Consider the following 15,805-nt stretch of genomic DNA (forward strand, 5'->3'; position numbering starts at 1 on the left):
GGGATGTTCGTGAGGGAGGGAAGGAGCTCCTCCGAAGGGCTGCTCTCTCTCTCTCCCCTCCCAGGTGGGGACTCACTTAATAGCAATCTGCTACACTGGAGCTTCTTAAATTTAAACCAGTACTGTATAATGGAATCTATCTGTGTGATGCAGTCGTAGCAGTAGCCTATACTAAAGCAAATAAGGATCTCTACCAGCCAGCCAACTGCCCAAGACTTAAGAGCGAAAGTTCCAACAATGTAGCACTTTGTAGCACTGATAGCAAAGAGGCTACCGGCTGAGATACTGTACAAAACAAAGAAGCCAGCTGAGCAGCAATTAAGATGGTAAATGGTAGCAATTAAGTAGCAATTGAGCCAGCAGAAAGCGGGGTGAGATAATCTGCTGGTCCTAACAACCCGTCCGTGTTTCTCTTACCCACAAAATGTTAACTTTTGTGTAGGGTGTAGGGCAGTGTTTAGCAGCTCCTAAACATCGAGAAGGGGAAAGTCCTTAATCCCCAAGGCAAGGACTGCGCCACCGGCAGCGATCCCGGTACCGGTACAAATCCTTAAAGGGGAAGCTCTACAGACAAGCAATGGAAAGAAAAAAGAATCCTCACTTTTTAAAAGGCTATTAAAAGGGGGAAAGGTGGGGGGAAGCGAGAGGTGGGCTGTGTGTGTGTGAGAGAGAGAGAGGGGGGGGGAGAGAGAGACGCGCACACAGAGTCTCTCCCTAAAGGGGAAGGCAGCGTCTTCAATCGCCCCTCTTTTTTCCCTCGTGCTTTCATCTTCTCCCCACCGCAAATGCCACTTTTCTCCTCTTCACCAAGCAAGCAGAGCTCACACAGCCTAGCTAAAAAAAAAATATTTTGGAATCCTTTTACAGGTATTTTAAAAAATGCTTACAGAAACAGGAGGGGGAATCACGAGGCTGCAGGAACGGCTCTACGGTGCATTTTTACAAGCTTTTAAAAGAAATACGTGTCTTTGGAGCGACAGTAAAATGGGGAGAGATTTTTATGGGGGAGAGTTGGCTGGCGGGAGGGGGGAAGGGTCTATCACTATGTCTTATTTTCGGGTTATGGCTTATATCGCGCAACTGCTTAGAAATCCTGCTATGTCTTATATTATGGCTACGTCTTAAAAAGGGGGAAACACGGTACCTCCATGAACAAAAGAGGCTTCCCCACTGCAGACAATCGCCCTAGAACATGCACAGAGCAAGGGGAGCGGGACGGAGCTTGCACTCTTGTACGCAAGATCCCCTCCTTGCATGTTAAATTAAACCCAATGATCTTCTCTTGACTACAGCCAACATGTTTTGTTAGTATTCCCTTAATGTAAAAACAAATGTAAGAATATGAATAATATTTTTTGTGTGTGCTTGCCATTACCTGAAATATTGGTGGTTACATTGATTGCCGCTGCTGGCCCAAATCCTTTGACTGTGCTGGCCCTTATATAAAACTGGTAGGTAGTCCCGGGATGTAGATGGGAAAAGACATGATGTGTACTGTTCCATAGCTTTGACACAGTTTGAGCTGGCCCAGCCACTGGAACTGCGGGATCAAATGATCTTATGCTGCTGTAACTGACCTGTGGAAACAATTTCAGAGTCTTAGCAGGATCCCTGGCAGGATTAAGGAATTTCTGAGAATCAGTGAAACGTTTAGATTAAGCTTCTGGATTTCAATGAAAGAACCTTGCTTTCAAATCCAAACTTAGCATATAGTGGCAATGGACACATGACAAACTCTCCATCTTGGCTCTCTGTAAGCTCGGTAAATCAATCTGTAACATCAGAAAGAATGCAAAAAAAAAAAAAATTCCTTCAGTAGCACCTTAAAGACCAACTAAGTTGGTCTGAAGAAGTGTGCATGCACATGAAAGCTCATACCAAAATATAAACTTAGTTGGTCTTTAAGGTGCTACTGAAGGAATTTTTTTTATTTTGCTTCGACTCAGACCAACACGGCTACCTACCTGTAATCAGAAAGAATGATTCGGCTTGTATAATTTTTATGAGATGAACAAAATGGTTCTATTTTCCACTAATTTAAGGCTATACAATAGGGAACCCCAGACCCTATAGGCCTCTAATTCTGGCTCCCAGGACTTTCCCCAGACCACGTTCCCTCACCAGCCCTGCTCTGCATCATCCTCAAGTAGTTTTGCCAGATCAGGAACCGTCCTTTAACTATAAACATGTCTCTTACATGCCTGGATGCATGGTGCTTGAATAGAAACATCCATGGCTGGAATATAGTCTACTATACACAGGAAGAGTTGCATCCATTTCCTCAACCACTTTTGCCTCTGGCACATTGGACATGTAAGCCCCCAAAGGTTCATCACCAGGGGATGTGGCCCTTCTGCAGAAAACAGTCCCTTGGACTTACTATATACAACGTTGGACCAATCATGCTGACTGCAGCTTGGCAAGTGGCAAAATCTAGACGTACCGTATATTGAGTCCTGTCCCCTGACCCCAGGCTACCAAACATGGCTGTTGAGTCAGAAGTTGTGTGGGCTTTCTCTAATTTCTCTACAAAATCAGATATCTACTTCAAATCTTGTCATCCAGGTGAAGAAGGCAAGAAGCCCTCTTATTTGCTTTGTTATCGTAAAGTGGCAGACAGCTGCTTTTTTCCTTCATTCCTCTCTTTCTGTTAAAAAGTACTACTTAAAATATAGTGAAGCAATACTACATATGTATTCAAGCCCACCCACGATATACGGAGCTTTTTCATTAGTATAGTGGTGAAATTCAAGAATGTAAAGCGCTAATGAGGATAAGCAGAAATATGCTAGGTCATGTAAAATATGATGGCATTTAACTGCCTCCTGTAAGTATTTAATTTGTTTTTGAAGCAGAAAAGTAATATTGTCAAGGCTGCCCAGTTCAGATTATGATAGATACACAGGAAATTTGGTGCAAAATTATTGTTTTCCCTTCCTTCCCCAAGGGCTCATTCATCAAACCACTGTTGCTGCTTTTTGAATCGCCAGAATTTGCATTCAGAGTTTCTTGAAGGGGAAAAGCATGTTACCTTGAAGACTAGAATTGTCAGGTTTCTATTAATAAAATTTCACATATATTACCTGTAGCCTTCACTGGACAGGGCTCCATTAAATCATGATTCAGGAAGGCTATATATTAATGCTACCAGATCTAAATCAAAGTTACACATTTAAGCTCTAGGTTTCATTAAAAGTCTATTGGCAGAGCAAGCCTGTATCATTATATACTTTTAGAAGGAGTTCTTAATATTTTTTAATCACAATAGTTCAACCATTCTGTAATTTAATTTAAGGATTATTATGACATACTGATTTCAGGCTCAGGTCAGTCATTGAGTGGACTGCACCAAGAACAGATTCACATTATTATATACTGTACTGTTCTGCACAGAAAAAGAGTTCACTTTAAAAAAGAAAGAAAGATTAAGTTTATCTTTAAATTCCAATGTACTAAAAAGAGACTCAAAAGAAGGGACAAACGTATATCATATCTCATTCCTATAAAGTAATGGAAGAAATAGTTCTTTCGGATTCCTTGGAGACAGTTTTGAATATGGATCAGGGTGATTCTGACTAGAGACATTTTCCAGGTCAACTACATTGGCACACTCTAAGTTGAAGACCAGCAAGCCAGTGAAGAATGAAGCTTAGCTTAAAGTTTTAGGGGAAATGTACATATCATCCCGAAGATTTTGTGCATACTCCAAACACAGGACACCTCAGCCATTATTATTTTTTTGAATACCTCATACTGTGTGATGATCCCATTTGAATCCATAGGTTCTTTCCAGTTTAGGAAGATCTTGTCTTCAAAGGGAGTTCCTTTTAGTGATTTTGCTGGTACAGGACCAGGCACTGTAAAACAAACAAAAGACATCCAGGTTTAAAGGTGTAAGCGAAATAATCCTCCCAAAAGTCAGATAAAGGCAACCCCCTCAAATGAATAAGTATTGGGCTTAGAATCAAGCCACATTAAATGGCAGTTTGGTTTTGAGCATGCTTGGATTGTTGTTTAAAGAGCAGCCTGGACCATGAATAAATTGGTTCAAAATGAGTCAGCTTTGCAATTCCACAGGTCAATTATGAGTCACGTTACAGCCTGTTGGAACGATCAGCAGATCATTTGGCAAAGGTGTGTATCTAAAAAGAAAGTGTGGGACAATGCAAAGGGGAGGGGGAAATTAAGAAAGCTCCAACAAGTTACCTCCATTTAAACTTGTATTAGCCTACCTTTTAAATTATTCCCCTTTCAACCTCACACTCTTAATCCTTAAAATGCAAGGAGTTCCATATATGACCTTTCTGAAAGATTTGTTCCCAAAACATTTTGCAAATTTGTAATAGGCAGAAACAATGCCATTGGATCAAAGGAACTATAAGCAGTAGGGAATATCAAGAGGTCCATCACAAGTGTCAGATTTATTTCAGATTCTATGAAACTAACAATAATAAGCTGCCCCTGGGACAAACAAATTAATTTGGTGAATTAAAAATAAATTCATGGAGCAAAAAATCCATAGGTGCACAATGAGATTCAAGTACTCAGCTTCCATGAGTTATATTCACCCATCAGTCAACTGAAGACTACTATTCTTTGCTTCACAATACTGACAAAGATTCAAGCAGAGATGACGGCTGATGTCCCTTGACAGTCCCCCTGTGCTGTTTTGTGGCATTTGCTGATGTGCTGCAGGCAGCTTTCTGTTTTCTATTGCAATGCTCTGTGTTTCTCTTGTCTACAGTTCAAATGAAGCATATATTGCACAGGGCCTAGCCCAGGTGATAGACTTCCTTTGGCAGTTGAATGTGCACATGACAGACTGCACTGAAATGTGTCTAGCAAATGAACATGATTATAGTATGCACAATGCTTGAGTGTTCATTACAAACAGAGTTATTTAAGGCTGCAAGCTTATGGCCAACTTTGCAGCTGAATACAAGACTGCTGGACTGAAAATCATCACCCCACAGAGAGCCTAGAATCCAGCAGCTAAATAGCTGGTTGGTTAGCTCAGATAAAGATACGTGATTCAGCTCCGCTACAAATCACTTCTTTTTGTCCCCTAGAAGTCATAATACCAAAGTAACAGAAGAATCAATTTGTTGCAAAATTCCCCTCTTAATGGCTAGACTCTAGACCAGGCATGGGCAACTTGTGGAACTCTATGTGCTGTTAGATCAGTCTCAGACAGCATGGCGATGGTCAGGGATGATGGGAGTGTTAGTCCAACCACATCTGATGGCTAACTGGCTCCTCAACTCTGCTCCAGACCTAGCAGCCAGAGAGCTCTTTGCTAAGAGTGCAAACATGTACAGTACCTACACTTGGGTGTCCTTTTGCCCTATACTACTTTCTCCTTGGAACTGAAAACAATAAAACATAACAAGGGGGAGCCAGGTCTCCACTATCTGTAAGCAACGTGTTGTCTTTCAGCTCAAAGCTCATTTTGTCGCAACTCTATTAGACGCTGTATCTCTTGACCAGCCTCTCTATTATTCCTTCAATAGTTTTTTCCAAGCACAAGTGCAAAAGAGTTTTTATTTAGAGCCCCCTTTCTGGTCAACTACTGTTTCTGTCTCAACTCCCTGCCTCTTCTGATGGATATCTGATATGAGAGAGAGAGAGAGAGAAAGACTTGGCTCCAGAAAATAAATAAAGGGCATATGCTAGCTGGAAATATGGAATTGTCATATGAGCACCTGAAAATCCCAGTATGTAAAATAATATAATTTCACATTTGTATTATACATTTTTTTGTAGGTACTGTATATAAATCACAGATTTTTGAACATCTGGAGATGGCAATATTGGGTCTGCAGGAGATTTATGTCTTTCCTTGTATTCCCACATTTCTTTCTAAGGACCCCAAGGGAAAGAAACCAGCAGCCAGCTCACATTCCACACTCCTGGATTCATATATTTTGTTGGCGGAAGTAGAGTTGAATGGAAACAGCGCATTAATATAATTTGCATCTTTGTTTACCAGCAACAACAAAAAATACATAAATAAAATGTAACACTGTGCTGCAATTTGTCAAAAACACAGATTAGTTTGCAGAAAAGAGATTGGGCATTATTCAGAGACACATTAGGGACACTTTGATTCTGAACCCAGAACATGTCATCAGATATCAGATACATTCATATTTATAAAATATTATAATTTCTGGGTTTTTTTGGTTTAAAATATGTTCACTGTCAAATGTTTCATGTGGCAACAGTCCATGGAGATTCACCTAATTTAATTTCACCTACCTCAGGCTATAGCTAAAATAAAATGTCAGCTAAAATAAGATGTGTTGGAGTGGGGGGGGGCACACGACCCATTTTCTAGTTCAGGGTGGGAGCCCGTCCCCATCCCCATCCCCCACATCAAGTATCAGAGGTGGGCTGGGCCAGGGCCAACCACCACCTTCTCTCCCTCTCTGTCACTCTATTCTCTTTCTCCTAGGGAGGGACAGATTACTCTTGCCAGAGAGCTGGACCGATCACATGCAGAGGGCTTTTGAAATTAGGCCAAGTGATGCATAAAATTAAGCCAAGGTCTGCATGTATCAGGGACAGAGCAAAACTTTCAATCTCTTAAAGCTTTGGTCTGTGTACAACTGGAGGAACTTCAAGGCCATTTATCCAATGATGCCATCTTGAACCAACTGTCCATTTGTTACATGGATTATTAGTCACATTCTGCACCTTATGATCTTTTATTGCTCTCTGATCAGATAGTGCTTTGAAATATACAATACACATTTAATTTTACTGTAGCCATCTAAGCATATCAGGTCAAATATCCCCTCCATTCAAATGCCAATTATCCAAATGCCAGTAATGGGAGAGGGTTTTATTTTTATTTTTAGTAGCACTTCCCAGCTGCAGCCCACACAGCTGAGATAAGGGGCAATAATTGCCACCCCGCTGTGTGGGAGCAGGGTTTCATTTGGGGCTATGAGTCACTTTACCTGCACAACTGAGAGCAATTATGCGCTTTCTTCTAAACGAGTGAATGGATGCCACACCCTTTATTTTCACATTTTAGCAAATACTTACAAATTCTACATCCTCACATCATATACACCTTTCTCTCCAACCTTTCTTTGGTCAAATTCAGTTCATAATTTGTGTATCAACCATAGGCGAAGGTTCTAAATTACCAGGCAGGCCTGGTTTAGAACAGCTTGTCTTTATTCTTCCATCTGCTCAGGAGTCCTATCTAGATGTAGTGGCTTCTGGAATCAGATCAATGCCTTATTGATTCAGACATTGCATCAAACTCCAGTTAGCACAATACATGGGTTGATTCTGATGTGCCAGATGATCTGAAACCATGGTTTGTCGATTATACCACATCTTAGTTTAGGTTATTGGTGTGATGCCAGAACAATTGACAACGATTCAACTTTCCCCTTATAACTACTTGTTCCAATCTCATGTGACTCTGAATCTATGGGTGCATCCCTTTGAGCATATAAAGCTGCCCTCTCTATTGAAGCGAACAGGGTATTTTGCTTGTACTTCATGAGGCATTGGTTACAACAGGGGTGGCTAACCTGGTGCCCTCCGGCTGTTGCTGGGCTACAGCTATCATCTCTGACCACTGGCCATGGGGCTGATAGGAGCTGGAGTCCAACAATATTCAGAGCATTCCAGGGTAGCAACCCTGGTACAACATGTAAATCTGCTTAGGCACAAAGCTTGAGATACACATTTGCCAATATTCCTGCATTTTGAATATGCAATTAGTCACAAACCTGACTACATGAACATTAAGCTACTTCTGTATATTGTAATTTCCATCTAATTAGGAACTTCATTTAATGCTATTTTAATTGGTTGAAAATTTAGATTCATAAAAAGGATAATCACTAAAGAGCTTTGTAAACATATAAAGTGTCCCTTATTACCCCTCAAATAAGGTAAATAAAGCTATGCTGTTAGCAGAAGTAAATAAAGGATATTTTAAGGCAGTAATCTCAATTATATGCAGATATAATTACTTAGTGAGTTGTAAGAAGACAGCACTGTAAACATGAATTTTTAGAAATGACTCTGAATTTAGAGACAAACAAGCACTGTCATATATTTTTCCATTTTCCATTTCTCAACAACTTTGAAATTTCTTAGGCCTGGTTCAGATGTAACGCTAGTACCAGCATTAATGGGTACCCCCGCAGAGTCACATATGGACTTTCATCAGCCCTTCTTTCTCATACATTAAAGCCCCTTCCACATGCCTTGCCTGTAACTATTACTAGCAATCGAAATTTGCCAGGCACCAGGCTCATTTTGCACCTGTCTATCAGCCACTTTGTGAGTCTGCAGGTCATTCCTTATCCTTTAAAGCTACTCATTGCACACCCAAATTGGAGTTTACCCCCTTTCTCTGATATTAAAGGTTGGTACAAGCAAAGCACTTAAAAATCCATGCATGCTATTTACACTGATATGATATGTGCTGACATGACTATCATCTACGTCTGGCCATTTTGTTTTTTAATGGGAAGTTACTCACAGGCTAACATGAACATGTAAACGTAATTTTCAAGCAGGTAACACAGGTAAGAATTCTTTCAACACCTGCTTTGAGAGCTACAGCATCAAGATGAGAAGAATTTGAGCCTACCATCTTCATCCGTTTGGATTATTGTCTCCTCACTTTCCTTTCTGCCCTCAGGATTAGTCAGGATCATTTTGAGGCTGACATTAGTGTACGGAGGCAGGTGGTTCACCACATGCTGAGGTGCTTTGGGGTCCATATCCAAGCAGTCTGCCTTGCTTTCATTATGGCCACGGAAGTAATGGTAGCAGATCGTGACGTTGAAAGTGTGGCAGCGAGTAATGTTGTAACCTAGAGATTCCCAATCCACAGCAATGCGTCGGGCCTGGATCTCAGCGATCTTCAATGTTTTCGGTGTTCTCATAGGCTCTAAAACACACACAGAGAGAACATGAACTACTTTCAGGAGTGTCCAAGCATAGAAGTGACACAAGAAATACAGAACCTCATTGGTGGATTAAGTTGGAACAAGGCCCACTGCCTATCTGCTTTGACTTGACCTAAGAATTCCATCCCGTTCTGCTGTCACATCTGCCAGCATTTGCAAACATTTGTAAATCTACTTTAAAAAACAAAAAGGAATGACAAATGTAAAAAAAATCCACATTAAAATGTTTAATTAGCTGACATTGTTGGACCAATTCAAAGTCTCTGACAGCAAACCCACCAAGCGCAACCAAAGACCACCACAGCTGTTCCTATGCTTCTGTGTGTGCTTTGCAGTTTCTTTCGGCATGCATTAAATTTGAGTAAATTGGATAATATATCATCCTGGTGAAGAGTCAGTGTGCTCTGCACTGTGATTTATCACGCCAACAAGCAATGCTGTTTACTTATTACACTAATTGCTCTACTAAACTAGCAGTAACCAAAATGATACAGATATTAATTAAAATTTATTACTTGGGTAATGCTGTTATTCATCCACCAAAAAAAAAAGCCAAAACAAAAACACGGCACCCCTACAAAATGTCAGGCTCTTCTTTCCTTGACCGCCCAACCCCCCCCCAAATAAACATCATGGATGGTAAAGGCCTGCACTATCACCCAAGCTCAACCATTAACATGTGCACAGTCCTCTACTCATCTGGAAAACACCAGCAACACTTGTCTGACTCCCTGAACAGCCATCAATCCATCACCATCTCCCTAGTGTATTCATTCCTCATGCAAGACTAACTTTATAGCCTGACTTAATTAAAGTGATTACACAATGAAAGTCATGACCATGACCACATATACTAAAAATTCACTCAGCACACACTGCATTCCTACATTCTACATTCCTGGTATATTTATTTACAGCAGCAAGTTATAGTTTGCGTATCTCAGTATTCTGCCAGATTAAGGGCAAAGCCAAATGAGCCAAACGTTCTTCTATCCATTCATAAGTCTTCATTGTCTTTTAAGAACGCTCATTTACCAAACTAAAAAATTGTAACTAAGCAAACAGATGGCACAGCCAAACATGGGCTCCGGTAAATGTGCTCAAGCATACAGCTTACGAGACAATGCAAACATTTAACCGTCCCCACCCCCCATCCTTGCAATACAATTGTCTATATTGTCAGATACATGGGCTTTTCTGAATTAGTATGCTACATACAGATTAATGGTTTCACTTCTCACAGTGACTAGCTTCCCACCTAGATGTTTTCTCTTCTGTATTAGCTATTAATTTATTAATTAAATAGGTAGATGGTTTGGGTTTCTGAAGTAGGATGAAGGAGACCAATGTTGAAAATATATATTCAATCACCTGAGTGATAATCAGCTTGTTTTTACAAATGCAGGGACCTCTGCAAAATTTTGCCTTCAGTGTGTAGCAGCATGGACAAGATCCAGTGGGCCTGGCCTGGATTTCAAAGGGCCATGCACTCGAATAAGCTTTTAACCCCCCCCATTCCTAATGTAGCTCCCTAAAAATGAAGCCTAAAGGAGAGGAAGCCTATGGAGAAGTATTTCATGCTGTATGAAAAGCTGGAGATCAGCAACCCCCTCATGAACACGTGGGAAGTACATGTATGTGGATGCACTGTGAATGCACACAGAAATCTTCTCGGAGCCTTCTCCTAGCACCTGGGTGGCTTTCCAATGACCTGTGCCTTTTGGCTTGGTCATCATTCACTAAACTCAAGGCAAACTCACACTGAGCTAGTTTGGACGTAATATTAAACCATAGATTAGCACTGCAGGGGGGGGGGACAGTTTCCACCCAGACTTGCTTGTTCCCTGTCTCCTCTAGTATAGCCAGAAGTAGTTCAGAAACCTTCACTTCCATTTTCCATTTTCTTTTCCCCGTCTCCCATCCAATCCATTTTCACACTTATTTATAAATCTCCTCCCACCCCAGCGATCTCAATGCATGTCTGTTTGTTTTGAAAACAGAAAAAACGAATTGATTTAAAAACAAACAAACCCCTCTTAACTAAGGTTAATGGAAGCAAACCAACCTCAAGCCATTTTTTATGAAGTTGGCTTGCTTTCACTAACCACAGTTTAAGGTTTGAATGACACAGTAAACAGTTGTGAATCTAAAATGGAAGGGGAATTTGTACTGGAAGGGGAGAGGGAGGGAAAGGAAGCTAGGCTCAGTCTCATGATTTAGTGTAGTAGCCAGACATTGCCATAACGACTGTAAAAAAATAAAATAATGCTATCTGAGATGTGGTGTTTGCACACAGGAATCTCTCCTTTTTATTTTTGAATTTTTAAAACACTTTTGGAACTTTGACAAAGTTCCAAGCAACTTCAGTATCTAGGCTTCTTCTGAGACGGAGATGATCCCTAGCTAACAGGGCCAGTGGTCAGGGATCATGGGAGGTGTAGTTCCAAAACATCTGGAGAGCCAAGGTTGCCTATGCCTGGTCTATAGCATATGAGTGTTGGGTGTTTTAAAAAAACAACTCGTTCCTCCTGTGCTGGCACCCAATGGAAAATCCCCTCCCTCTGAACTTCCTTGTTGCAGTAGGAGGGAAGCTGCCATTGCAGCTGAAGAGCAGCTACAGAGGGATGTGTGAGAGAATTGTCACTAGAATTGCAATATAGGGAGGAAAGAATTAACTCCACACTTCAGATGCCTCCCTCTTCCATAGGTAGTCTTGTTGAAGTAAAAAAGAAGACGGCGACACTTTAAATGTATACACACAGTGAATATATTCACTGGTTTGGCCCTGATATTTTAATTTCACGTTGCATTTGCTTGAAAGGCTAAAAGTAGTTTTACCCTCCCTGCCCCAAAACACAATTTACTGCAACGCATCCTGGAATCGAGGCCACTGCTTAAACCACCTTAACAGCGAAGAATAAGACTGGGATGTGAGGTTTCAGTCTGTCACACTGAATTTCAAAGTGTTTTGATTTAGTTTCCTCAAGGCAGGAACACTAATAAGCATTCTGGCCGCATTACACTAGATATTAAAAAAAAAGTTAAAGGTGGAGCAGAAAATGTTTTCAAAGTTCCTTGAAATGTAACAGACGTGCCCCAGTATTGGAAGGCACATTAAAGGCATCCTTTATTTTGCCTGCCAGAAAAAGGGTGGAGGGAGCGGGGAGGAAAGACAAGTCGAGATTTCTCACCACCGCGCTTACCATTGGCACAGACCAACCAATTTCTATTAAGGCTGAGATGGTAATTAAAGTCTGTAGCGGCTCTCAGCAGCCTTGGTAAACTCTGCCAACTGTCCCTCTGCTGCTGAAAATGGTGCTTCAAAATGCAATTTTTTGCTCTCTTCTCGGAGCAACATTCATAACAGGGTCTCTGGAGATCAGGTTCAATTGTTTTAAACTGCTGCACCACAAAGCCTCCATCTGCAGAGCCTCAGTAGAAAGTAATCTCCTAATAATTATGTTGCCAGATAAGAGGTCGCTAGATTGTTTAGTAAATTCCAAAAAAAAACCCTAATTGCATCTCATTAAGAATAATTTCATTTGAAACTAGAAGAGAACTAATGTGCTCCGATTATTACTCTTCCAGGCTTCTCTGCCCTACAGAATGCCGGCTGAGCCCATTTGCAACTCAATTCTATCTAAGGGCTTTGCCTCCAATATGCAGGCAATACTTCCAAAGGGCATCAAGGTATACTTTTTATTATTCTCATCTTCACAGAGGTCTCACAAGCTTATTTGTTCACACACACCCAATCAAAATTCTAATTAGATTCAAGGAATGCCTATTTTCCTAATGTACAACTCTCTGTGCATTAGAGACTGAAAAGAAGCGTAACTCATTGCTAAGTGAGGACTCAGCTTAAGCAACCTTCCAGTGTGCTATTTATGTATCACTTTACACATCCATAGAACTGTTGAGAATTCCATTCCTCCCATGCTGCAGTTGTGTGGAATTGTTACATGTCACATGTCTGTTTACATTCCAGCACTGATTATCAGAGTCTTGTGACCGGAAAGGGAGATACGCTGTTTCCGCTCTGTATACCTATTGTTTTTGCAGTTCTCTCTCCAAGGAAGAAAGACAGAGAGAGAGGCCATGTTTTTCTTTGTTCTGTTCTGTTTGATTTAATTTGCAATAAATGACGCTTAGATGTTACTCCTCAAGGCTGAGCTTCTGTTTGGACTCTGCTAATCGTGCACTCATGTCATTGGACAGGAGACCGGAGGGATGAATCCCGGGCGACACTGCATGGGGGGGGGGCACCGGCCTTGGCGCTGTCACCCAACAAGAACTCCCTAAGCAATTTGCAGTAAAAATATGTAAGATATTCAATAAAACCATACAAATATAAAACAATAAAAGTGTTCATGCAGACAAAATCTAATCTAAACAGTAAGAGCTGTTCAACAGTGGAACGGTCTCCCTTGGGAAGTTGTGGACTCTCCTTCCTTGGAGGTTTTCAAGCAGAGGTTGGATGGCCATCTGTCATGGATGCTTTAGCTAAGATTTCTGCATTGCAGGCGGTTGGACTAGATGACCCTTGGGGGTCCCTTCTAATTCTACAATGCTATGATTCTAAACCAGCACAAAATATCCATTCTCTCATCTAACTCATTCAAATGAAGTAAGCCACATCATGCTGTAATGTACCATTTATGACTCGAAACAAACTGCTAATCCATTTATTCCCAAGAGAAATAGAATGTAGGTAATAGCGGAATTTGGATCAAAGATCAACACAAACTCCAGCTTTTGATGAATTGGACCCTAGTCTACAAAAGTTTATGCCATAATAAATTCATTAGTCTTTAAGGTGCCTTTGTTGTTTTTGATGCTGTACAGCAGACTAACATAACAACTACCCCCCTGAAAATAGCAGTTTTATTGACCTTAGCCTAGGAATGTCTTCTCATACAAGAATACAACACTGCCCTCTGTAATTTTGTATAGTACTGTATGAAACCCAAAATGCTAGTATCTGGAGCTTAATGTAGTGCTATGTGTCTTTATACTTATGGATAAAAAAATTAAATTGTACACTGCAGCAAACTGACAATTACACAAATGAGATGCCCTTGCCATCTTTCATGCACTCTTCTAGCCACCACTGTCCTCTGCAAGATCCCATTCAGCACAATCAGTCTCACAAGGAGGAATGCAATGGTTGGATAAATGCATGAGCAGTGTGGAGAGTCCTTCTATTCTGAATAATGACTGCTGTGTTGCAATGTGCATGCACTGAGGTCCAAACAGAAAGTTGAAGGGAAGGAGAAAGAAAAGAAGAATTGTGGGAATCGTGCCCATCCTTATATGTTTTCAGTAACACCAAGGTGTACTTTTAATCACTGGCGATGGATAATTTATTTAATGCCAAATGTTAAGCCTCATATCAGAGATGAAACTGATGCTTCTTCAATAGTAATAAGGGAAGAGAAATTCTACATATTCCCAGGAAACAAAATGAAAATTGCATATATAAGAGAGAGAGACTGTAGCCATGGCAGGTACACATACACACCATTATGGATCAGGAAGATTGAGCACCACTTTATAAGATACAATGAATAATAGCTTTAGTAATTCTCTAAAGGTTAATAATAGACAGACAGATAGAAGACAAGACACAAAACCTGTTGACCCATCAGCCACCTTTCAACAGCAGAATGATTTAATAAGTAGCTCTAGATAATGGCTAAAATGAAATTCGATTTCTTTAGCGCTTGATAAGCAACACACAATATGACAGTTCAATATCAGTGCCCCTTTGTAGAGATTATCTCCATTTATTCAGAGATTGTTTTCAAAACAAAAAGGCCTCCACAGTTGGGAAAGAAGCAAGGAGAGCCTCATGCATCTCCTCAGAACCAATTTTAATGATAAAACACATTACCTGCTGTCAGTCAAAGAAAAACAGAGTATGTCCCAGGGCCTGTGACAAAAAGGCTATTTCTCAAAGATGTACACAAGGATAGGACACTCAAGCATGACAAGTGTTTTGCTGTTGCCGCTTTTCAAGAGAAATCCCATAGGTTGATCAGAATGCACAATTTCAGTTTCATTTATCTAAAATAAAAGGAAGTGCCTTTTCTGGTCAAAAGATAACATTCACATTTGTCAGTGTGAAATTGAAAACAATGAAACAAATTTCATAGCAAAGGCAAAGGATGACGATAAAGAGAACAGCAAGAGTATTTGATGCCTTAGCAGTTTTTCTTTCCTTGCGCTCTCTTGTTCTCAAACAGCAAGACATAATCAGGAGCCAGACCAAAGATTCCACAAGCATAGTACATAGTGACTTGCTACTTGCCCACAACATAGTGTCCATGGGACACTGGAAAAAGCCTCTTCCATACACAGTATAGTAGCGATGACTGTGACCTACAAGATTGGAAGTCACAGGATCAAATTCTATCTCAAACTCAAACCTGCCAAGGTTTGATGAGTCAAACTGTAATGACAATGACCAACTAGGTTATTTCTGAGTTACTGTGCTTGAATTATTTCCATTCTACTTTAGTCCAACCTTTAAGTACAGACATGTTCTTTGCCCATATATCCTGGTATCATAGGATATAGTTCTGGTTACAGGTAGGTAGCCGTGTTGGTCTGGATCGAAGTAAAATAAAAAAATTCCTTCAGTAGCACCTTAAAGACCAACTAAGTTTTTATTTTGGTATGAGCTTTCGTGTGCATGCACACTTCTTCAGATACAGTGAAAAGATACACTGTATCTGAAGAAGTGTGCATGCACACGAAAGCTCATACCAAAATAAAAACTTAGTTGGTCTTTAAGGTGCTACTGAAGGAATTTTTTTATCATAGGATATAATTCAAGATGGACAGCTCACAAGTAAATA

At 40.5% G+C, this 15,805-nt stretch overlaps 1 protein-coding gene across 8 annotated transcripts in view; it reads right to left on the bottom strand.

Moving 5' to 3' along the window:
- PTPRK (protein tyrosine phosphatase receptor type K) overlaps nt 1-15,805 on the bottom strand; it is a 340,055-nt gene that overhangs the window by 79,137 nt on the left and 245,113 nt on the right. For all 8 annotated transcript variants that reach the window (XM_035109047.3, XM_035109045.3, XM_035109041.3 and 5 more), the window contains exons 8-10: nt 8,624-8,926; nt 3,748-3,857; nt 1,376-1,577 (exon numbers count right to left, since the gene is read on the bottom strand). In XM_035109047.3, coding sequence (XP_034964938.3) covers nt 1,376-1,577; nt 3,748-3,857; nt 8,624-8,926 — 615 coding nt within the window. The remainder of the gene's footprint in view (nt 1-1,375; nt 1,578-3,747; nt 3,858-8,623; nt 8,927-15,805) is intronic.

The sequence above is a fragment of the Zootoca vivipara genome, chromosome 3 (assembly GCF_965207765.1).
Source record: "Zootoca vivipara chromosome 3, rZooViv2.hap1.1, whole genome shotgun sequence".
In the NCBI taxonomy this organism is placed as follows: Eukaryota; Metazoa; Chordata; class Lepidosauria; order Squamata; family Lacertidae; genus Zootoca; species Zootoca vivipara.